Source organism: Astyanax mexicanus, chromosome 4, assembly GCF_023375975.1.
Source record: "Astyanax mexicanus isolate ESR-SI-001 chromosome 4, AstMex3_surface, whole genome shotgun sequence".
Classification (NCBI taxonomy): Eukaryota; Metazoa; Chordata; class Actinopteri; order Characiformes; family Acestrorhamphidae; genus Astyanax; species Astyanax mexicanus.
Window position 1 is genome coordinate 33,451,527 of NC_064411.1, and position 25,873 is coordinate 33,477,399.

General features: G+C 38.6%; 1 protein-coding gene across 1 annotated transcript in view; it reads right to left on the minus strand.

Annotated features, from left to right (window-relative positions):
* me1 (malic enzyme 1, NADP(+)-dependent, cytosolic) overlaps window positions 1-25,873 on the minus strand; it is a 122,047-nt gene that overhangs the window by 11,518 nt on the left and 84,656 nt on the right. The window contains exons 6-11 of the mRNA XM_022679195.2: window positions 25,547-25,650; window positions 6,262-6,371; window positions 4,082-4,179; window positions 2,986-3,099; window positions 2,677-2,782; window positions 254-396 (exon numbers count right to left, since the gene is read on the minus strand). Coding sequence (XP_022534916.2) covers window positions 254-396; window positions 2,677-2,782; window positions 2,986-3,099; window positions 4,082-4,179; window positions 6,262-6,371; window positions 25,547-25,650 — 675 coding nt within the window. The remainder of the gene's footprint in view (window positions 1-253; window positions 397-2,676; window positions 2,783-2,985; window positions 3,100-4,081; window positions 4,180-6,261; window positions 6,372-25,546; window positions 25,651-25,873) is intronic.

A 25,873-nucleotide genomic window follows, 5' to 3' on the forward strand; every position in this document is an offset into this window, starting at 1 on the left:
TACTGTATTTGCAACCAGTTTTACAGTAATCTTAATATAGTGATGTGAATTACCAGTATAATTCAAATTAAATAATTACTAAATAAAGACTAGTTACACAGTTTGGAATATGTTAATAAGATCTATTGCATAATGTGTGGAATTAAATTTGCATAATGTTAGGCTGCAGCTTACAATAATTGTTTTTATCTTTTATCTTTTCAATTATTTGAACCAATTATTGTAAAGGGATTTTGTGTGTGTATGTTTGTACCTCGGTTAATGTGTAGCACTGCTCTGCAGTGCACTCGGCCTTGCTGGTGGGGTTGCTGAGGGCGAAGATGATTGGCCGCTGGTTGAATTCGGCCATGTCTCTGATGATCCGCTCTGTGAACGCACCTGCAACCGCCGCCACCCCTGAAACACAGGACAGGAAGTGAAGTCATTTACAACATTCCCTTAATAGAAGCATAGATTTACACTGACAGACCATGTCATGGAACAGGAGCTAGTATCGTATCGTAGTATCGATCACTTTTGCCATGTCCCATGTAAAAGCTAAAGAACGCGCCTGAACGCGCAAGAACACGGTGTGTGTGTATGATATGTGGTTTGTGGGGTCTTCTGCACTGAATGTAGATGTGTATATGTTTGTCTCGTGTGTGTTTTATGATGTATTCTGGTACACATACAGCATTATGGATGGAGAAATATTTAATGCCTGCACAATTTTGGAACTTCAAAAATGAAATTTACCACCCATCTGGCCCCCACTGATAACAGACTTCTCTCTACCTCATGATAATAAATGATGATGAATTAATTCATGTCCTCTCGCCATGAGCATGCTCGACAGTGTTCAGCCTCACTCACAAGGGAACACCTAAGTAGCCAGTCATTATGCACTACTTATTTATTTTATACACAGAATACACAGCAAAAACAGGAGAGTTGAAATTTCAGAGTTAAACAGCTGAGAGTTGATTTTCTCTCTTAAAGTGTTATTTTAACTCTTTCAGATTTAAACGGTGTTCAGTGTTGGAGTTATTTGACAGAGTTGAATATTTCAGTGTTAATTCCACTAAACCCAATAAATACTGGCCAACTCCACAGAGATTTAATGAAACTCCGCCCAGTTAAACACATTATTTGCATAATGGGTGTGTCCCCCAGATCCTAACTTACCATCAGTGTGAAATCTTGCCCACCAGGGCTACCTTGCATTGGGTATTGTGTTATATTTTGTTTCATGGTTGTTTGTCTAGCCAATATATTGTAGGCTATAAGAGCAAGTTGCCATCCTTTGTACAGTAAATTGTGATGGTAATGCACTAAGAAATACAATTGAAAAAATACACGCTAACCTGTCCTGAATAATAATTAAATAATAAAAAGTCATATCAATTGACTAATCTCTTTTCAGGGTTAGTGTAACAATTTAGGAAGTTAAAGAAATACAAATGTGAGTTAAAAGGCAAAGTGTTAAATGTTTAAGTAACTAGAGCCCCACTAGGCCATCGAAATGATTTAAGTTTGTTTTGGGTGTTGTTGGGGGGGGGGTTGCAGAATAAAGGTATGTTTTGAGTTCATTCACTCCCTGTGTCTGTGTGTCTCTGTGTTTCCTGACTGCCGGGCCATGGTGGACACGCCTCTATCTTTAGGGGCGCCGTCACAATATTTGTATACAGCATATTTTGTACACCCTTATTTACATGCTATTTAAAAAAAAAGCCTGGATTTTCACATAACAGGCCCTATAATTAGTTATCACTAGGGGTGTGACGAGACACTCTTCTCACAAAACGAGACGACATAAGACACGATATTGGGTTCACAAGAAAAAAAATAAAAAGTAAGAACAGTATGTAAGCATTACTGCTGGTTTTACCATAAACCCAAAAACTTCCCTCCTGTATGATCTCACATGAGTCCCCATAAGGGCTGATGGCAATGATGCTTAAATGATACTTATCCAAACATTTCTATTAATTTCTTCAAGTAAATAAAAAAAATAATTAAAATTAGATTAAAATTACATTGGTTTAATGTACAGTAAATTCATTTTTTTGGTTAAAATTCGAGAATGTTCGCGAGAATGTTTGGCTGCTAGGCAGATATGGGAGCTACGTGTTTTTTTTTTTTTATTATTATTTACATCAGCGGCAGGCTAGCTAATATATCTCCAAGCTATTCCACCATCTACTCTTACAGGTACCGTAGTTTGCACTAAAAACGAACAGTGAAAAGTGAAGAAAGACTTTCAGACTCAAAAAAAAAACTTTTCCTAACAAGCAGCCAATTAAATATTTTGTTAGTAGCTTTGTTTCAAGCTAGCCTCAGGCTTTTATGTTTACTTTGACTATGTGTTATATCCAATACAACTCTCAAAGCATGACTAAGATTAGGATACACCAAAATCTAAAGACGTGTCCAAGCAAATAAACTGCATCTGTGCTGTTGTGGAAAGAGCTACAGTTCCTTTAGACCTTAGAACTATTGTCACAATCCCCCCACTGAGGGTCCTGAATTCAACAGGCAATCCCCACTGACACCTGGAAATCTAACGCACTGCCTCTGTGTCGCTCTGCAGTTTAAATCGCAAAGGCAAAAACAAAATGATATCTCATCACAGCCCTAGTTTTCACTGTGGGTTACTGATGAAGTGTGTGTGTGTGTGTGTGTGTTTTATTTCTTTACCAATGATGGCAGTGGGCTTCAGCTCCCGAACCACGTCCTCCAGCTTCCTCATTTGACTGTGCTGGTGGGCAAACCTCTCTTTCTCGGCTGTCAGGTGATCACGACCCTAAAAATGTATTTTTCAATGTATTTAAAAGTTAGGATCGGTTTCCCAGACAAGGATTAGGCCTAAGGATTAAGGATTTAAATGGAAAATCTCAATTTAAAATGATGTGCAGCCCAAGATTAGGCTTAATGGATTGGAATGGATTTGGAAAATAAATTAACATGTAAAGCTGGATCTGTTCTGTACAGCGTTTGTAAAAGTACCTTAACGATCAGTCCTTTAGAGTCCACCATCCAGATCTTCTTCAAACACTCAGCATGCGAGAGTCCTTCCTTTTCCATGGCCATGGCAATCAGCTCAGCTATTCCCATAGCAGCCTGGATTATCATTTAAATACATAGAAACACACTGAACTAAAGAAATCAATACAATACGGTTATGTTACTACAGAATATACACTATATAGACATGTCACAAGCCGTGGGACAGCAGTATGTACTAGAAATTATGTTTATAATGAAGTGTTACCTCAAGTGTAACGGCTTTGAAATGCCCACACCTGTATAAGTTGTGAGGTGCTATCTTGTGAGTGAGGCTAAAGACTGGCCAGTGTGCTCAGGGCATGGAGAGATTTATTGATGCCTGATAGTGGGTGCCATTTCCATAGTTTATAGTGTATTGTCCATTTAACATTCCTAAATCCACAGAAGGCATTAACACCCACAGTGGACGATAATGATCGTGACCGGCAGCGTCTGGCTAAAATTTTCCATTTGAACAGACGCTCAGAAACGTTCTTTCTGGCAGAGATCACATCTACATTTAGTGCTGGAGACCCCACACACACATATCTCACAGGTTACAGTAGCATTATTTAGTATGATACCAGTCCCATGTCACATGACATTTGGCTTGTCAGTGTATTGTGGCAACTAAAAGGCTAAAATAACATTAAAAGAAAAGGTTACTTGAACACTCAGGGTTCCTCAGTTCAGCGTTATCGGGGTGCGTCTATGTTCTGCTAACGCCGCGGCTAGCAGCTAATGCTAATGCTGCTGCACCAAGCCTTAGTGCTGGAGAAACTCAACTGAAAACTCACCCTTAGACTCATCCAAATGAACGGTTGTCAGGAGAGAAATATGTGTAGATTCAAATCCAGCACCCCTTTGACTAATATATTTACATATATATATTTTTTTTAATTACAGTTTGGTTAGGCAGTTATGCGCTTCCCCCAGCTTCCCAATTAGAACATTTACTGATGCACCTTATAATCCAATTCGCGAAATACGGTAGTATAGGCCATCTTTATAGACATAGTATATAAACACTTAGACATAGAAAAACCAACACACTTACCTCCCCCGCACCCTGGAACACGATGGTGTGATCCAACATCTTGCTCTTGGTAACGCGAAGAGCAGCCAGCAGGCCGGCCACAGCTACCGAAGCTGTACCTGCGGGTTCAGCCAATCACAAAGGAGGTGAGTGACAGGTACTGAGAGCAAGACTGGGGGGTATAACACAGTTCTATCTAATAATTATGATGTGTCAGATATTAGTTTTGTCTCTATCTTGTACACAGCAAAAATAGCTCATCTATTATGTGCATTTGCGATGGCCACAGGTTGGGGGGGCTGTGCAGAGACCTTTGGAGGGGCAGGTGCTCAAAAAGTCAAAAGGGGGCACATCGAGCACGAATTTAAAAACACCATACAGAAACATACCTTACAATATAAACGGTTGTGCTCTTGTGCTCTTACTGTGGTGTTACTGTAAACTACAAATAAACAGACGTAATTTTGGGGTGGGGATACTGGGGGGACATGTCCCCTGTAAGCGAAAGCCAGTTTCCCTTTAGACCACCCATAAGCCCATCGACTGATTTTGTCATTTCTTGCTAATATGTCATTGGCCGCCGCGGCTGTCACTCTATCTCACACTCCTGTTTTTCACCCTCCTACTGTTTTTTTATTTAATATAATTTAAAAAATTACGTTAAAAAACTAATACAAGTAGAAGGGTGTAAAACATGGTAGTTTCCCGGCCAAAACGAGTATGACTTTCACACATACACTTACAAAAGCTGCAGGCCAGTCCTCAGTGCTCATTCTGCTGGACCTCTCGGCCGCCTTCGACACGGTCAACCACGACTTCCTCCTAACTATACTTTCAAACATGGGGATCTCAGACAATGTGCTGTCATGGTTTAGATCATACCTCACTGGGCGCTCGTTCAAGGTGTCGTGGCAAGGACAGCTGTCCTCAGCCCACTCCCTATCCACTGGGGTTCCCCAGGGTTCGGTACTGGGTCCCCTTCTCTTCTCAATATACACTGCCTCTCTTGGTCAGGTTATCCACTCACATGGATTTTCCTACCATTGCTTTGCTGATGACACCCAGCTATACCTGTCATTCTCACCTGAAGATAACTCAATCTCTGCACGGATATCGTCGTGTCTCTCTGACATATCCTCTTGGATGAAGGAGCATCACCTTCAATTAAATCTCTCAAAGACTGAACTTCTGGTCATACCAGCAAAACCATCTTTTCAACACAACCTCTCTATAAGCATCGACTCTCTCTCTCTCTCACCGACAAAGGTTGCTAGGAACCTGGTTGTTATGGTTGATGACCAGCTCTCCTTCACGCACCATGTGGCCTCAGTTGCTCGATCCTGCCGCTTCGCGCTTTATAACATCAGGGAAATTAGACCGTTTCTGACGCAACAGGCCACCCAACTCCTGGTACAAGCAGTCGTCATCTCACGCCTCGACTACTGCAATGCCCTGCTAACTGGCCTCCCGGCCTGCGTAGTAAAACCACTCCAAATGATCCAGAATGCAGCAACCAACCAAAACGGGCACATGTCACTCCGCTGCTCATTGAGCTCCACTGGCTACCAGTTGATGCTCGCATCAAATTCAAAACTCTTACAATCGCCTACAAGGTGATGACAGAACAGGCTCCTTCCTACCTGCACTCACTCCTGAAGGCTTACGCTACCTCCCGGCCGCTGCGCTCCTCCAATGAACGTCGCCTCGCTTTGCCAAACACTCACACAAAGCAATCCAGACTGTTCTCATACAGAGTTCCCCAATGGTGGAACAAACTACCTTCCACTACCAGATCAGGAGAATCTCTCGCTATCTTTAAGAGACTCCTGAAGACAGAGCTCTTCAAAGAGCACTTACGCTCCTAACACCTCTAACACACTAACTACTTCTAACCCCATTTCCTTCTTCCCCTCCTTCACTTCTCTATCCCTTTATTTCCCTTCGACCTCCTTTAAGCCCTATCTAAAAATGGGTTATCTAAATTCCTATTACTTTTGTACTTCATTATTGTAAGTTGCTTTGGACAAAAGCGTCTGCCAAATGAAATGTAATGAAATGTAATGTAATATTTGAACCTTCACACTCAAATGACAGGTGTTTCAGTTTCATTGTCCAACTCCTGTACTTTAACATCAAGATTCCATATAAACAAACATGAAAGATGAAAGATTAGTTATATAGTTCATATTTAAAACCAGTACCTTGAATATCATCATTGAAGGTGAGATATTTATTGCGGTATTTGGTTAGCAGACGGAAAGCGTTGACATTGGCGAAATCCTCAAACTGGATCAGACAGTCCATCCCATACCTGCAGGTAAAAATAACAGTCATCAACCATAATGTACAATAACAGAGCAGGCAGAGACAGGTTATATAGTGTTAACCAAACAAAAAAATACTCTTGGAAGCATTTAGGTGGCTCTTATCTGTGGCAGTCCTGATGAGAGCCAGTTTCACCATGACATTTTTGATGTTCTTTGCGACTGCATCGTTTCAAAGTTCGTGACATTTTTCCGATTGACTGACTTTCATTTCTTAAAGTATTTTTTTTGCTTTATTTAGTTGACTAGTTCCTGCCTGCATTTTTTCTTTTCTTAAAAATTAAAGAAATTCGCCTGGAGTTGTCCTTTTTTTGCTGCAGGCTTTACAGCCTCTACTCTACTGGGAAGTCTTAACACTAGCTGTCGAAACATTTGATTTCATTTACCTCTGAGAGTGCGAGTGCATCTACAGCACATCTAAAAGTTCTCCTAAGCTTTATCAACTCCATGGAGCTTTTAAAAAGCCTGCAAGAACAGACATTCCAGGGATTTATTGACAGCTCAGAAATTGGTGTTATTCAGAGCAAGAGTTTAGTCAGATACGGCTGCTTTCCAACAAATTAAAGCAGAAACTTTGTTGCTATTCAACTTAAACGACAACTTGAAGGTCTTGGCCTCTAGCCTGGATAAAAGATGATATATGGTTGGGTGTGGAGGAATACATGTTCTCTATGTAGTGATTCTTCCTCTTTTTAGACCACATACCAAAAATTACCAAACTAAACCTGAAACCATGAAGTGTAGGCTTACAGGTTCTAAAGAGTAAAGCACTAAACACAAATGTATGTAATTTTAGGAAAATTACAGGTGGAAACTTTTCAGACCTGAAGATTTCAATCCTTAATATTTTTGTGCAAGCAGAATTATTATTATATTATTTTTCCAGGGTCTTCTAGTGTACCACCTTGGGATTGCTCAAGTACCACCAGTGGTACCACCAGTGGTAAATCATGTGTCTGCAATTCAAGTTTCTTGGTCATTACTCTACTTCCAACACAGCTGAAAGTGACTGATAAATGGTATTAATGGCAGACAAATCTTTAAATTGACCATCCTGTTATCTAATTGACCATCCCTTTACTGCTCCTTACAAACTGACTGGTAAAATTCATACATAAGTTGCACTGGATTATAACTGATCATTAGGACAATTTTAAAGGTTTGTTTTATATTGTGTTATTAATGTATCAAATTATGTATTGATCATTTTTATTGTTTATATTTACATAGAGTTCACTTCAGTTTCTGAATCAGTTTCTGTCTTTGCTATTTATAGGTATATGTTTGAGTAAAATAAACTACGGACAACATTTCTCCCAAATTCCAAATAAAAATATTGTCATTTAGAGCATTTATTTGCAGAACAAGAAAAATGAATGAAATAACAAAAAAGATGCAGAGCTTTCAGACCTCAAATAATGCAAAGAAAACAAGTTAATATTCATAAAGTTTTAAGAGCTCAGAAATCAATATTTGGTGGAATAACCCTGTTTTTTAATCACAGTTTTAATGCATCTTGGCTTGTTCTCCTCCACCAGTCTTACACACTGCTTTTGGATGACTTTATGCTGCTCATTCCTGGTGCAAAAATACAAGCAGTTCAGTTTGGTTTGATGGCTTGTGTCAATAAATCTTCCTCTTGATTATATTCCAGATATTTTTAAATGTGGTAAAATCAAAGAATCTTTTTAGTAGTCTTTTTTTAGAGCTTATTTGTGGACAAAAACCGCAATGTTATTATTAGTCCTAATGATGATTATCATCAGTGCTTCTGGCTCAAAGTAGAAGCATCACTCAAGCTTCAGCCCAAAGGTCTCAGATTTCTCTCTGGCATGATCCAAACTCACAAACAAGACGATAATTTCACACTGCAGCAGCAGACTAAAAAAACTGCGTTTTTTATTAAACAAATTAACTTTCAAAAGGTCAACTTTCATGGTCCCTTTATTTCTATTCCTGTAATTGAGATTCAATAATTAATCATGACAGCCCTAGTCTTGATTAGACAAGCCAACCTGTATCTCGGGATGACAAAAGCTCATCATAATTAAAAGGAAGCTGTGCTGGATGAGACGGTGCAGTCTGCTCCTGTGGATAATAAAGCCTCACCATGATTAAAGTGAACTGGTGGAGAATGTCCAATTAATATCTACACAATGGAAGCTCACGATCAGAGCAAAGACAGCGTGTATTCACGCAGTTCACAATGCTGTAGCATTACATTCTCAAAGAAATATGCACAAAAACACCTCTCCTGCAAACGACAGGATTTTCACACATTTGGAACGTACCAATTGGTCTTATATAATATTCAAATTTTCCGAGACTTTTGGATTTTTCATTGGTTGTAAGCCATAATCATCAACAATAAAAAATAAACACTTAAAATTAAAATTGCACAATATCTCACGTGACAATATTTCTCGTCAAGCTTAAACCTGTCTTGCGGGAAAAAAAAAAACAGTTTAGTGTGGACTTTTTAACAGGGATCTGGCAACACAGTAGCGATAGCAGCGAGCTTCTGCTACTTTTAAGTTGTATATCTGGCTGCATTTTGGCTCCAGTGGAAACAATAAACGGTAACAGAGTGACCAACAAGACACAAACCATATATAAATACTGTAAGTAAATCCTACACGTGACTGTTTCATAGGCAGGTGTACTAATCCCTTAACTCTGTACTGTATTTAAAAACATGTTCTGTCTCTGTTTCACTTCAAGCATAGGCTTAATATGACTGGTTATGGTTATGCAGAGTTATATTACAAGAGATTTAGGAGAAAAAAACCACAAACCATAGTCTTAATATGACTGGTTATGGTTATGCATAGTTAAATTACAAGTGATTTAGGAGAAAAAAAACACAAACCCTAGGCTTAATATGACTGCTTGTGGTTTGCACTTATTGTTTGCACTATATACGTTTTATTTGTATTTTTTATTCTTATTCTTATTTCTATTTCTTATAGAATCAATGTGTGAGAGAAACCAGTCTGTTAAGTTTGCGTTATATGATTTTGTCAAATAAAACTTTTTTTTTAAGTTTTTAAAAGTTTTTAAGCCATTTTTCATTTGTGACGTTTACTTTAAAATATTATTTTTAGATGTCGTCTTGTCTCGTTCTCGTGAACACAGTATCGTGTCTCGTCTCGTCTCGTGATATTAGTCACACCCCTACTTAAAATAGATCACTCTGTATGTAATACATCTATACAATATATGAGTTTCACATTTTTAACTAAATTACTGAAATAAAGTAACTTTTCAATGATATTCTAATTTATTGAGATGAACTAGTACTTCTATACATGTTGGGGATGCTTTCTACCAATCCAGTCTTTAAAAAAATATCCCTAAGGAACTAAACACCTCAGCAGTATTGGATTTAAAGTAAGGATAGTAGATGTTGTAAATGTTCTGCACTTGTTTGTTCAGCCTGCAGAGGGAGCCAGCTAACTGCACCCTACAACCCTGTAGATGAAGTCTTCAGCTTTCTTTGCTTTGGTGTAACCCTGGCTTCTTCTCAGCCAGGTTTCCTCAGGCTTCCCTCTTAACTGCACTCTGATGAGGATCTGACCTGCTCTCTGATTGGTTGATCTGCATCTCTGTAGGTCACAGAGTGAAACAGAACAAGCTTCTGTACTCAAAAAGAAGCTTAAGATAGGATTGTCCATTTTTTATTTTATAGGGTGTGATTTGATATGGATTTAACTTATATTGGATTACTGAAAGGAATTGAGAGTGAAGAACCTTCTAGAGGTTAAAAGAACCTGTATAAACAGTATATAATCTAAAATGCAAATTTCCTCTATTAAAAAAGCATCTATTGAAAAAGTGACAAAGCCACACGTAAACTGATGATGAAGTGTGTTAGCTCATAGGATGGCGAGCAAATGACCACTGCTGTATAAGCTGTGAGGTGTTATCTTGTAAGTGAACATGGACACTGGCCTGCATGCTCATGGCAATTTTTTATAGTCAAGACCATTTTATGCCACTAATAAAATGTTCATATAAAGAGCGCAATGGACATTTAAAAACATAAAACACCAGTCAAAAGTTTGGACACACATTGAATTCAGTGTTTAAAAAAAAAACTTTTTACATCTTGGTTGAATTTTCTTAGTCAGTTTTATGAGGTAGAGTCACCTGGAATGATCAGCTTTCAGTTAACAGCTGTGCTGAACTTGTTAAGAGTTAATTACTTGAATTTCTGGTTCTCTTAATGTGTTTGAGAGCATCAGTTGTAAATTGAAGAGGTAGAGTTAGTGAGATACAGTGAATAGTTCTATTTGAGTAATGTTCTAATACATATTATAGCAAGAACTACTCAACTAATTAAAGAAACAAATGACTTAAGGCCAGTCAATCCAAAACATTTTAAGAACTTTAAAAGTATTCTCAAGTCTAGTCGCAAAAAAAACATAAAAAGGTTATGATGAAACTGGCCCTAAATGCTTCACAGAATATTTTTGTTTGTTTAACACTGTTACGTTTACTAGATGTGTTCATTTATAGTCTGGATTACTTTAGTTTTCATTTACAATGTAGAAAAAAAAAACTAAAAAAACTAAATAAATAATGAGAAGGTGTGTCCAAAATTTTGACTGGTACCGTGTTAGGGTACATTACAATTCAAAATGGCTATCTTTACCTGCAGGTAGGGCAAGAACTACTTAACTAAAAAAAGAAAAAAATACTTTGGCCAGTCCAAAAAAAATTAAGAACTTATTCTCAAGTGCAGTCTCAAAAATCATTAAAAAATATATATATATGATGAAACTGGCCCTCATCAGGTTCGCTCCCGAAAAGGATGATCAAGAGTTACCTCTGTTGCACTAGATAAGTTCATCCAGTGTAGAGTTACCAGCCTCAGATAAGGCCACCTAAATCCTTCACAGAGTCTTTTGATTTTGGTGTGTTTAAGACTTTTAAGTTACTCCATGATTCCTTATGTGTTCCTTCATAGTCTGAATGGCTTCAGTATACATTTACAATGTAAAAAAATATATAATAACACTGAATGAGAAAATGTGTCCAAACTTTTGAAAAGTACTGTATATTGTCGCTGTCCAATGAAAAATTTATCTTCAAAACAGCAACTTTACAGGAGAGAGATAAAACCTTGCAAGTCAATGTAAAAAAGTTTATTTTAGGCCATTTTGAAGAGTTTCTATAGGTCCATTCATCAAGCCATTTTGAGACAGTGTAAAGGTCAGTTTGTGTGTGCAAATTATGTAGAAACTAAAAATCTTTAAAAATGTATATGCTTGTTCTTCATTGGATGGCACTGATATACAATAAAATCACTGTTTATAAAACCCTCAAGTCAACATACAGGCTTATTCACATTAATATTATCTTCTCCTCCAGTAAAAACAATGAGCAATACTGAGTTCAGCAACAACATCGAGGTTGACCTCCTTCTGTAACATACACCGCCGACCCTTATCCTAGGAAGCCAGCTTACACAAGAGTCCACAGCTGTCCCCATTAAAGCCCAAATGTGTCATGTACCCAGGCAGGTGGCAGCGGCCCAGCCTGTGATAAGCACAGGAACATCCTCAGCACCTCAGGGCAGAACCGGCGTAAAAGAGGAAATCACGTGCTGGATCCACCTCTCCGAGCCTCTGATAAAACATCAGGCTGACACTGACAGGAAATTAAAACTGGGGAAGAGGACACATGCCAAGACAGACACTGCTTACACCTCATCTGTCAATCAGGTCTCTAGGGCAGGAGACAGGGTGGATCATTAGCGCTGAACAGAATTCCTGAAGGACCCTCACAGTCACCGCTCTTTTTTTTTTTTACAGCTCAGCTTTGGTTCGTCTGAATGACCCGCAGTCCTGCTTCTCACTGTATAAAGAAGCTTTCAGCTGACAGCTCGTCTACAAGACCATATTCCTGTATCCCCAAGAAGATCCAGCACCATGTGGGGATGATGAACGGAGCTCTACCCGACAGTCAACTTAAATAATATAATAAAGTCATATTAGAGTGGCTCAAGATCTCCTGATAATAGCAACATCTGGCATGCGTGACTGTTCTATAAATATTTAAATTCTGAGGAGAATAAAGGTTAAACATGTCTTTTGCAATTATTTAGTTCCCCGTGGGCAACGCTAAAATCACTATTATAAACTGTACAGAGAGCAAGACTTCCATTGTTTTTGACTTTTACCAGACATGGATATACTTTAGAGTAGTGAGAGGTTAAATGAGTTTTGATGGGAGCCATGATGCTCCTGAGTGCATCCCATCCAGGAGGGGAACAAACAGTACACTACCAAACTAAAAACTGCTTGGCTGACTCACAGACTCTTTGCAAAAAACAGGCCAATCACAACCCTCTCTGTTTTGCATACGCTTTATGAATATGCAGGGCATCAGGCAGCTGTTATTGAAATGCGTTAGACTCTCCCAACTTCCGGGTGAATTGGCAAGTCTGCTTCAGTCAGAAATGACTGACATACCCTCCCCTCCCCCCTTTGCTTACGCCCAATGGTTCAATGATTCTTTCTACACTAGCGGGATTGCAACCTCTGGTGTTCAAAGAATGCAACTGCATTAAATTTTAAAACTAGAACACGGAATTGTATGTTCCCAACATGCACAGGGTCAATATTTTCCATTTTGATGCATCATGTGATGATGCTTTGTTACATCAGAGTGTATTAATATCCAGAATGCTTTTAAATGTTAAAAGTTTGTACATGTCGAAACTGAATGGCACTGCTGACATTCTGTGACTTTCAGGGGTGAGGTTTTGATTTGGCACACATACACTCTATTACCCTCTGCTGGACAGCAATTTCAAGGTCAATTGTTTGTGATGTTGAGGAAATGAGCCCGGAATGAACGTCCAGGACAAAACCTTTCACCATTCAGCCAGTTACTTCCAGCTACAGACGAAACAATCCCAAAAGTTCTCAAAATGTATTTTCTATGTGGAAGCAAATTCCACGGGCCTGTACTTCAGTTCCTAAAACTGCTCCCATTAATCAGCAACGCCGTATCTCAACTGGACAGCCACATTTTTCCAGCGCAGCATCTGTGCTCACAACAAAAAGAGCAGAAAATGAACTTGGTACAAAGTCGTAACTTTCATTCAACCTAGCATGACCCCAATTACTCACACTCTTCTGGAAGGGAACAATAACAACCAATACAAAAAGCAAAGAGCAGCCTCCATTGTGCAGCGCCTCCTTGTGAACATCAGAGGAATATTAAGGTCACTAGGGTTTAGAGATCAGGCCAGACCTCCCAGTCCTGAGAAATACACCCTGCTGTCTGGGAAGGTCAGGCTTGGCTTGTGGGTTAGACTTTGGGTTAGTGCTAGCTTCAAATGTGGGTCTGGCACCCGGTCAAGGTCAGACTTAAGGAAGCCCCACCATCACATTATGGCAAAGTGTTAGTTTAGATGCTACATCAGAACTGCCTACAGTACAGCAATTAGCAATGTCAGTCCTGTCAGCGCACGGGAATAACACATTTACACTTCATTCAGTTAGCAGATCTATCCATATATACAGCTCTGAAAAAATTCAGTTTCAGAATCAGTTTCTCTGATTTTGCTATTTATAAGATTATGTTTGAGTAAATGAACATTGTTGTTTTATTCTATAAACTACGCACAACATTTCTCCCAAATTCCAAATAAAAATATTGTCATTTAGAGCATTTATTTGCAGAAAATGAGAAATGACTGAAATAACAAAGATGCAGAGCTTTCAGACCTCATAAAGTTTTAAGAGTTCAGAAATCAATATTTGGTGAAATAACCCTGGTTTTTAACCACAGTTTTCATGCATCTTGGCATGTTCTCCTCCACCAGTCTTACACACTGCTTTTGGATAACTTTATTGATTATGGATTATATTCCAGAGGTTTTCAATTTGGTAAAATCTAAGAAATTCAACATTGGTGTCTTTTTTTCCAGAGCTGTATATCTTAAAAATAGCAATGAAATATGCATCACTGAACAATAAGTGATGAAACAAATAGAATCTTAAAGTAGTATCATAGCTTAACAATATATACAAGCAATTTTTCCCTGATGACCTAGAAAAAAAAATGCTCCTAGAAGCTGTTTTTGGGTAGTGGACCTCCTGATGAGAGTCCACTAACCACTAGGATAGTTGTTTTTGACAAATTGCCCACCATTTAGGCCAGGGGTGTCCAAACTACGGCCCGGGGGTATTTTAGAAATAGAATGAAAGTTGGCCCGCTGTTAAGCAGGTTTTTATAATGTGAGATTCAAAGTTTTAACGCTAGGTGTCAGAAACTGGGCCAAAGAGTCTAAAAGCGGAGAGAGTGCGGATTTCTAGCGCAGAAAAACGGGGCAAAGATTCTAAAAGCAGAGAGGGTGTGCATTTCTAGCGCAGAAAAATGGGGCAAAGATTCTAAAAGCAGAGAGGGTGTGCATTTCTAGCGGAGAAAAACGGGGCAAAGAGTCTAAAAGTTGCCGTAATTAAGGAGTTTAATATTAAGAGACATGAAATTAAACATCAATTTGAAAAATCTTAGTTTACACAACACTGTCAAAGATAAAGAGGGTAAGTCAAGTTAAATGGTGTGTAAATGAAATAATCAGGAAAAAAGTATTATTTAAAGTGGTATATTTCATTATTTGTTTTATCACAGAGTCTGTGGCCCGTGACTTCAAATATATTTCTCCTTCTGGTCCCCAACAAAAAAAGTTTGGACACCCCTGATTTAGGCCATCTGTATGGCATGGATGGAGGACTTGTCCTGAGTGTTTCAGTCCTGCCTGAGAGATTCTCTCTACAACTAATTTTGCTTTCTTTTGTAGAATAACTTTCTGATATCATTTAAATTCCCAGCCAAGGTAACGACCGCATGATGACCATTAATTCCCCGATGCTAACGTCCCAAGGATAAGTGCGAAGGATATAATAGTTCACAAAATACAGCCTGACTAAAGACCAAATGTATGACTGATTAAGAATTTATGGAACCAGCTGAGAAGCCAACTTCCGCCATCAAAAAGCAGCCCAACAGGGTACTAGAGACAACTTCTTTCATTTGTTAAGTTTTTGCTAATTAACCTGAATTCTTTCATATTGTAATCAATCATACTGTATCCGGATATTGCAATTATTTACACGTCATCAAATTATTAAATTCAAGTGTATATTCATTCCATACCAAATTCCTGGTGCTTTATGTTTTTGTCAATAAGTAAAGGTTAAAAAATAAAATGTCCGCCAATCTTATTCTCAGTTCTGAAGCTAACTGAAGCAGGTTTTATCTCAGACACTTTACACCACCCATACACACTGCGTCCTGGGATCCTATCCCAGAACCAAAGCCAATTACCAAGACTCACTCACCACCAGACACACTAGTGAGCAGGTTGGGTCATCTTTCCCTTTCCTGTAACTTTGCCATGTGGTCAAGTGTGGAGAGCAGGAGGTGTTGAAGAGATCGTTAAGGCATCATGTGACACGCTGTCACCTTAGGCACAGACTAAAGCTAAAAAAAAATAGCAGGAGCCATCACTCCAACTTTTTATCTGCTTCATCCTCAAACCCGAAAGCCTGCCAAAGCCTCGTTTTTATCACCTTGCCTTGAATAAGCAAGCGGATTCTAGACCAAACCAGTGTTTTATGTCTGCGCTAAATTAGTGGAAAACTCAAAAACAGCCGTGCAGAGCTGCTGAAGGGATGACTGATCCGGAATAGATAATATTTCTCTTTCAGAAGAGAAAACAAGACAAATGGATGACATCTCTCGTTGTAGGTCTTCCAGTTGGCATTTTTCAGCAGGATGATGCTTGCCCGCAAACACAGCCAGAGCCGTTTCAAAGCATTTGGGGGTCCCGAGCTAAATTACTGATGACATTTTTACTTTTCTTCCTTTTCATTCTTGTCTGTTTTCCCGATGGATAACCAAAGGTTCATATTTTGCCGGCTGCAGGAATGATGAGTCTGGCTGGCTACTGTCAGTAACTAGTGGGAAGATCCCCCTTGAGGGGGATTCTGATAACAGTGTCCTGGTTCTTTTCTGCATTGACCATCACATGTTTGTTGTTGCATTCAGTTTAGATAATAACCAGTTGATGTCTGGGGGTTGTCTAGGGGCCCCAGGCCAGTTCAAGGCCCTAGGCAATTGATTGGTTTGCTTGCCTTGTTGCAACGGGTCTGCAGACAGCAGGAATACCTTGTTGGGAAACTGCAACACTTCTTTGGCCTGCCCACTTGCCAGATTTATCGCCACTCACGCATTTGATTTATCATGCTGGAGAGATCAATAAAGCATCACATGACACACTGTCATCTTTAAACACAGACTAAAACTCATCCCTAGCTAAAAATAGCAGAAGCCGCTATGTAGTCTAAACTTGGCCTGTACTTTTATCTGTTTCAACCTCAAAACCAAAAGTCATCTAACCCACATTTTTATCACCCTGTCTCAAATAAGTAAAGGGGACACGTCAAATCAAGAAAAGTACACCTGATTCTTGGCCAATCCAGGGTTTACGCCTGTGATAATCAGTACAGATCTCAACAACCCAAAATTAAACAAATAAAAATGGTCCAGAATGGATAATATTTCTCTTTTAGAAGAGAAAACAAGACAAATTGATGCCATCTCTCATGGTAGACCTTTCAGCTGGCATTTTTCAGCAGGATAATGCTCGTTCACACACAACAAGGATTTCCCAGCAAGGTCTTGCTGCAACACCAGATTTTAACACTTCCTTGGCTCAAGCACTAGATTTATCATGCTGGAGAGATCAATAAAGTACCGTGTGACACACTGTCATCTTTAAACACAGACTAAAACTCGTCCCTAGCTAAAAATAGCTGAAGCCGCCATGTAGTCTGAACTCGGCCTGCACTTTTATCTGTTTCAACCTCAAAACCAAAAGTCGTCTAACCCTCATTTTTATCACACGGTCTCAAATAAGTAAAGGGAAGGCGTCAAATTAAGAAATGTACACTTGATTCTTGGCCAAACCAGGGTTTTACAGTTTTAGGAGCTAAATCAGTGTAGTATTTAAAAACAGCCGCTCTGAGCTCCTGCAGAGACAACTGATCCAGATTGGAGAATTAACATTTTAAAAGAAAAAAAAACAAGACAAAAATGGATGTTGCCTCTCATGGTAGAGCTTCCAGCTCGCCTTTTTTTCAGTAGGATAATGCTCGCCCACACACAGCAAGGGTTTCCCAGGAATGTCTTTGCCAGATTTAAACACTTAATCGGTCACGACTCAAGCATTTGATTTAGCATGCTGGAGAGATCAATAAAGCATCATGTGACACACTGTCATCTTTAAACACAGACTAAAACTCACCCCTAGCTAAAAATAGCAGCAGCCACGCAGTCTGAACTTGGGCTGCACTTTTTTTTCATCCTCAAAGTCCACGAAAAGCCTTCTAACCCTCACTTTTATCACCCCGTCTTGAATAAGTAAAGGGAAGGCGTTAAATCGTGCACACTTACAGTTTTAAGAGCTAAATCAGCGCAGAACTTTAAAACAGCCGCTCTGAGCTGCTGCAAGGACGACTGAATTGGAATAGAGAATGAACTTTCAGACAAATAGGAAACATATGCAGAGTTTTGTTAACATATGAAGCGTTTTGGCGCAGAACCACTGCGTTTTCTCTTTCTCCTGCTCTAGCTGGCTTTCCTCAATCTGCCGATCTGCTCCAACACCTTTGGGACAGCTGGTGTGTTCAGGTAAACTGTCTCAGAGTGGTTCTGCAGTGCTGCGATAAGGCCTGGAAAAGAACTTTTGAAAAAACTATTGCTGAACTAAGAAGGATTACAGTCAAAACAACGCAGGTGGGGATTCTGTGAAGGAGTTAGCATGCAACAATTTCATCACATAATCCGTGACATGCTATTTTTCCTAGAAAAATGGATTTAGAATCATATCTGCTGAAATAAAACACAGCCTTGCTAGGTTATGCTGGCCAGTGTGGTTAAGCTATGTTGGTTAAGTCCAACATTGCCAGCATTTCCACATTCCATCAGCTTGACCATGCTGGTCAACCACCTTGGTGAAACTGGTCAATTGACAGTCATGTTGAAGATGATTGAGGAGCAAACACATGCTGGTTGGCCAGCATGACCAACCTAACTAAGATTGTTAACCAGCTTGGCAAAAATGGTTGACCAACACATCTACGCATCACCAGCTAGTTGACTAGCATGACCAACATGGCCATGATGGTCCATGGTTTAACAACATGGCCAATCTGTTTGACCAGCATGATCAATATAACCTAGTTGGTCCTGATTGTTGAAAAGCATGAACAGGTGGTAATCTACCAGCATGGCCAACTTGATCATGTTGATTGATCAGCTTGTCATGCTGTTCAAACACATTGCCAAGTCTTGGTTTTATCAAAATGCAAAACCCACATGACCATGCCAGTCTTTTAGGTTGGCCAAAAAAGTTGGGCAACCACATGATAATTCTTTTAGAATAATCTATTAGCATGGTAAGCAAGACCAACTTTATCAAAATGATTTACCAGCTGATATGCCTTTATTATAACTTAAATGAAAACATATACTCATCTTGTTATGTTCTAACTGTATCAACCAGCTTAACCAACTTGGTTACTAAAATATAGTAGGTTTTCCATTGAATGACCAGTTTTCAATGATATTGACCCTAAAAGATGTGCTTATATCATAAACAGCAGATGTGTCTGTGTTTTTCTGCTGTATAACGTACCAAGACACCTGAATTTGTCATGCCAGTCTATGCCGTAAAAGTAGAAATGGGAAATATGGAAAACAAATGTCTGCAGCACAACTGAAACTATGGATTACAACACAGAAAAAACAACACAGTCTACAGTATGACAGTGAAGACAGTGTGCGGTATTATACTCTAGTAAAATATGCAGCATTAAAACTGATCCTGCAGTTTGAGCAGAGGATGTGAGGTATTGGCATTACCTGCTAACCGTGCTAAGCGCTAGCTCTTTGGCTGTTCAGAGGTGAGTATTATCGGCCAGTTACCTGCTGCTAACCTCATCTAGCACTACTGGACTGGAGCAGCATTAGCATTACCCGCTAACCATTCTAAGTGAAAGTTCTTTGGATATTCATAGGTGAGTAATATCGGCCTGTAACCTGCTGCTAACCCCAGCTAGTGCTGCTGGAGCAGCATTAGCATTACCCACTAACCATGCTAATTAAAAGCTATTTGGACATTCAGAGGTGAGTATTATCGGCCTGTAACCTGCTGCTAACCCCAGCTAGCACTGCTGGAGCAGCATTAGCATTACCAGCGAACCGTGCTAAGTGAAAGCTCTTTGGACAGAGGTAACCGCACTAAGCTCTAGCTCTTCGACCGTTCAGAGGTGAGTATTATCGGCCTGTAACCTGCTGCTAACTCCGGCTAGCACTGCTGAAGCAGCATTAGCATTACCCACTAACCGTACTAAGTGAAAGCTCTTTGGCTGTTTAGAGATGAGTATTATCGGCCTGTAACCTACATGTTAACCCCGGCTAGCACTACTGGAGCAGCATTATCATTACCCACTAACCGTGCTAAGTAAGAGGTGAGTATTATTGGCTTGTAGCCTGCTGCTAAGTGCTACAGTTAGGTGCTAATGCTCCAGCTTTAGTAAAAATCTGGAAATCTAAGCATACATAAATGTATGAAAATAGACCAAAAAATATATATCAGACCTATAATTGTACTTCAGGAGCCTCTATGTCTGAGTCATCAGACTTAGAGGCTCCTGAAGTTCAATTATTGTTCAGCGTCTACAATAAATGAACAAATATTCTCTATGAAAACCACTAGGATTTCTTTAGCTTTTTCTTTTTTTTTAGTTTCACTCTGTGTTGTTCAGTATTAAATATAAATGATTTAAATGATTTCATTATTCTGTATTCACTATGAATTCAACTGTAACTATGTTTTACCGTGCAACTCCTATGATTTGTTTTTTGTTTGCACTATAAATGTCTAGGAATCCCAGAGGCTCCTGAGGTCACCTCCCGGCCTTTAGCTACCAGCACGCGATGCAGCCGCCCCACTGTGCTCCTCTTTAAGCTGTGATCTAAGGTGGAGGATGAGTAATGCATACTCTCACCCAACAGGGGTATCATTCACCCAATAAACCAGGAAGCAGATAGACAGGAATATACTCAGACTGTGGAGACGAGGCCTATCAGAGTGCCTTCTTACGCTAATAAAACCCTCAGAAGCAGCTCCAAAGGATGGAGAAGATTCCACATGGTGGATCACTCAAGCAGACGGGCGGATAGGAGGAAGAGAGCAAAGAGAAGAAAACAGAGAGAGAGTGAGGGAGAGAGAGAGAGATCTTCTCTGGACTGTACAGCCTCTCAGCTGAAGAGTTCTCCACCCAAACCACAATGTAAAGAAAAGCCACAGGCACACGAGACCTGTCCAAACACAGCTGTTCCAGCCTTGATCACACACTCGTGTATATATACACACTCGTCCTTCTTATAGCTACTAGAAACGTTCTCCGATGTTCTCCCTCATTTATTAAAGATGCTCAAACATGAAAGATGACAGTGACAGCATGACCTGTCATTCGAAGTTCTGTTGAAGTTCCTCAGAGCTGTGTCTGTCCTACCTGCTCTCCCTCCATCCCTGTGGAGCCTGCAGACCTCAGAATCTGCTTTATCTCAGGATCTAAAGACTCAATTATTTTAATAAGGACTATTAAAGATTCAGTAACCAGTATGAAATGTTCCGTATCTACTTTGATGTGGTGGCAGTGTTCATTAAGAATTATTTAGTATACACTTTATATATTTTTTTACCATGCAAAATGAATTATTTAGCAAGGAACTGATTAATAACCACTATGATTTATGAATTATTCTGCAACTTGTAAAAATTGTTCAGTATCTACAAAAGATAATCCATAACTACAATTCATTTGTATGCTCAAATTATTCAATATCCACTATGAATTTTTCAGTTTCTACTATAAACTCCTCTGTATCCATAGTATACAGTATCTAAAATGATGAATCTAATTCATCAATAATTCATTACTTATATTACTTATATTTAATTAATATAAATTATGTATGGACTGTCAGTTATTTCGTATCCACTAAGTAAACAATATCTACAATAAGTGAATCAATATCCACTATGAATTGCGCAGTATTCTCTATGAATTATTTAGTATCTACAATGAACAAATCAGGAACTATAATAAATGATTTGCTATCCACTACTAATGAATCAATATCCTTTTCAAAATTTTAATTATTTGGCAAAATAAAATAAAAAATAATCAGTATTCACTAAGAATGCTGCATTATTCTGTATAAATTTTTATGTATCTACATTTAACACATATAATAAAATAATACTATAACAAAATTAACTATAATATAATAAATTATTTGCTATATACTACTAAATAATCAATATCCACTATGAATGTTTCAGTGTCTACAATATATAAATCCATATACACTATGAATTATTTGCTACATACGACTTATTAATGAAAATCCTGTATTAATTATTTGGTAAATAAACTAAATTAATCAGTATCCATTATTAATTGTTTAGTGTCTACAGTAATTTCCATAGTAAAATCCATATCCACCATGAATTGCGCAGTATTCACTATTAATTATTTTGTATCTTTAATTATTTAGGGACTAAATAATCTGCTATATACTACTAATTAAACCATATATTTAATCAGTAGTAGATACAGTAGTAAATACAAATACATTTGATTTGATTGAAATTAAATGTTAAGTGTCTTCAATAAATAAACAAGTATCCTCTATGAATTGTTCAGTGTTCAATATGCATTATTTAGGATCTGCTGTGAATTCATTAGTAAATATTATGATTTTTTTTTTTGCTTTTTATTTAAGTTTCCACTCTGTGTTGTTTAATATTAAATATAAATGTTTTTTTTTTATTTGTACTATAAATGACTATGAATGCACTATGAATTATTCAGTATGCTAAATAAATTATTCAGTATCCACTATGAATTGTTCAGTGGTTGCTCAGCTCTAGACAGGTTCAGGGCCTCAGTGCTATAGTGATGGAGATGATGCGTGACGGTTGTGTGTGATGGTGGGAAAGGATGGAGGTGTAATTAAGTGATTGGACATGGGCACTGGCCCGAGGCGGATTCAGAGACAATAGAGGAAAAGAACGTTTTAAAAACTTCTATAGAGCTGAAAAGAACTTCCAGCCCCCCGCTGGCAGCTTCAGCGCCTGCGACAGCAGAGTCTATTCCTGAATTAATTGGGCAATAAAAGAATTGAAAAACATACTTCCCCTGTTTAGCATGAGAAAAAACAGTTCTGCTAAACTGCTTCACTCTGCACAGCTTGTGTATCTGTGTGTCTGTGTGTGTGTGACTGTGGGCATTTATTTTATTTTTTTAACTAAAAAAGCACAAAATAATCAATTTTGGATTCTTATGAGACTGAATGCATTAATGTACGCACCAAGCTGGAACTGCAGGAACTGAATGAAACTTTACATATGTGAATGTATTGACAATATATTTGCAAGTGATGATAACATTTTTTGGCATCCATCTGCCAGAAAACAAATAAACTAAAAACCGAAAGAGTTTTTAGTTTATACAGCTTTGGAAAAAAATTAAGAGACCACTTCATTTTCTGAATCAGCTTCTCTGATTTTGCTATTTATAGATGATAAATGTAGTAAAATGAACATTTCTCCCAAATTCCAAATAAAAATATTGTCATTTAGAGCATTTATTTATTAATAAATGAGAAATGGCTGACATAACAAAAAAGATGCAAAGCTTTCAGACCTCAAATAATGCAAAGAAAACAATTTCTTATTCATAAAGTTTTAAGAGTTCAGAAATCAATATTTGTTGGAATAACCCTGTTTTTTAATCACAGTTTTCATATATCTTGGCATGTTCTCCTCCACCAGTCTTACACTTTTAGATTTTTGCTTTTAGATAATTTTATGCCACTCCTGGTGCAAAAATTCAAGCAGTTCAGCTTGGTTTGATCATAATAACTAGAAAAAGACACAGAAACATGGAGAACTCTGTAACTATTAAAAGTAGTAAAAGTAAAAGTAAAGTAAAAGTCTTTTCTATAAGAAATTACAGATGAAGGCAGTGAGTGGTGAGTATTGTTTCCTACACCTTCAAAAGACTCTTGGAAACTGGAGAAAACTAGTACAGAAAGAGTCATGTCTGGCTGACCCACATGGCAACAGTACCTTTAGCCAAGTTTAACATAACTGGACTTAGTCTCAATTTCAGCAGTGAAGAGAAAAAATAGAGGTCTGACAGGAGAAGTGCATTAATAGAGAGTCATTGCTAAGATGAGAAAATGAAAATGTCTGGGTCATACAGCACTGCCACTGGAATGCTAAAAAAGAGGGGTGTTCTAAAACTTTTGACTGGTCGTATAACTGCCAAAGACATAAGTGCATGTTGAATTTTGCAGCAACTTTCGTAACTGTTTGAACTTATTGTACTAAACCTGATAAATCCATCCCAACACACACACACTCACACACACACTTAAGAAAGCCTCAGGGCTATATTACAGATATATAGGCAGGCTACACAAGTTACACAACTTAATTCCTGATGAATCAGCCCAAGTTAAACAAAAAAACCCATATTTCCTGTAGATTGAAGACTGGATTGTGCTGAGCGCATCAGTCTGATAGAGGTTGGGGGGTTGATGGCAGTCGTCTCATGCTTTAAAAACGTAGTGGAGTTTATTAAAAATCACTCTATATAATCTTTTTAAACCCGTAATCATTTCATTTTCCACCAATTCCTCTCTTTCGGGGAAAAGCGCTGTCGTCCTCTGCACTTTTAGCATCTACCCCGTTATTATGGTGTTTTCCTGCCATCTGGAGCAGAATCAGGGGCTGAGGTTCAGAGCTTCAGAGCTTCAAACACAGCAAAGACCCACAGAGAGACTCAGAAACACACAACAACTTATTTTCACCATGCTGAGTTGCCACCATGCCTAATGTGTGTTTATATTTATACCGTAAATGTGGGTTTTGCAAGCTACAATCTCTCATTAGGGCGAATATTATTAATAACACGCTCTAAGTATTGTGTTGGTAATATATACACACTTTGATAAGGAGCTCTTAAAGGGACATGTGCACATTCCTGAATACTGGCCGTTTAAATGCTCATCCCCCACTGTGAGCATGTGTGCAATACCAAACACTTTCTGAGATTTTTATGCTCAGTAAATTAAGTTCTAATTCAGAAATGCTTACACCCAATTATTTCCACACCCCGGTTGCCAAGTATGGAATTCTGCATGCTGCATCTTCGGCATCCTTCTTTAAACTCCCTTAACTAGAGATAGAGTACAATGTGAGTAAATACTGGCAAAGCATTTGATAGATGGAGTCAGCTTAGAGCCCAGAAGGACTACAAGACGGCTGCGGAGCTGGCTATTTTTCTCCTGAAAAGGTAAGCAATCAGCTTCATCTAAGTTTAGCTAACCTTATCTAGGGAATTTTTTAGGTAACTATTAATGCAAGAGACATACAGTATTTATTGTTTGGCCATGCATTCATGTAGATGATGGGCTGCATTTTAAGGAACTGGTCTTATACTTCCTAATGTGCTACAAGTGTTACAAGAGGCTTCCACTAGAAGGCTCAGGCTGAGCCGTCTGATAACTGCTGGACTAAAGACCCTATTGGCTCAGTCCCCACTCCATTTTTCAAGCATTTTCCACAGTGTAAAGGTAGCGGTATAAGAGTTGTTTCCATTTCAACTGACACATTTCCATATCAAATTTTAAAGCGATGCTAATCTCTTCTGACAAGCATATTTGTTGCTATGGTCAAAGGACTATTAAGAATGTCCACACTGCAGCTTGCTATGTTTGCCTGCTATTGCGTTCCATACCTGCCTATACCCATTTCCCAGTACTATTTCCACATCCCAGGTTGTCAGGTATGGAACGTAATAGCAGGTAAACATAGCTAAAGGTTAAAACACAGATAGATTTCTGAGGAAAATCTCTTGGGTAGCTTTTTTACATGCTTGCTTTTATTTAGACCATATTCTTCCTTCACACTCTAAAATGTAGCTATTGTGTTGTACACTGAGATAGAGATGGAGTCCCTCATTGGGGAACTGCTGTATAAATACTGTATATGTTTTCATACCTGTCAGTAACAGCCTTCATAAATTCCTCCACCAGCTCATCATAAGCAGAGCCTCGAACCCGCCTGTGCCTCAAACCAATGTACAGAGGATCCTTCAGAAGCTCCTACACAGAGAGAAAGAGAGAAAGAGAGAGAGAAAGAGAGAGGAAGAAAGAAAAAGAGAGAGAGAGGCCTTCACTATAAGCAGATCCAAACATAAGTAATGTTTTGTATCGTTAGTCCTTGGATGTGTCAGCCTTCCCCACTCATTCAGAATATTTATACCTTTTAATAATCAGCTGCTAGGTTAGCTCAGTCAAAACACCATCCAGCTTGACAACTACACAC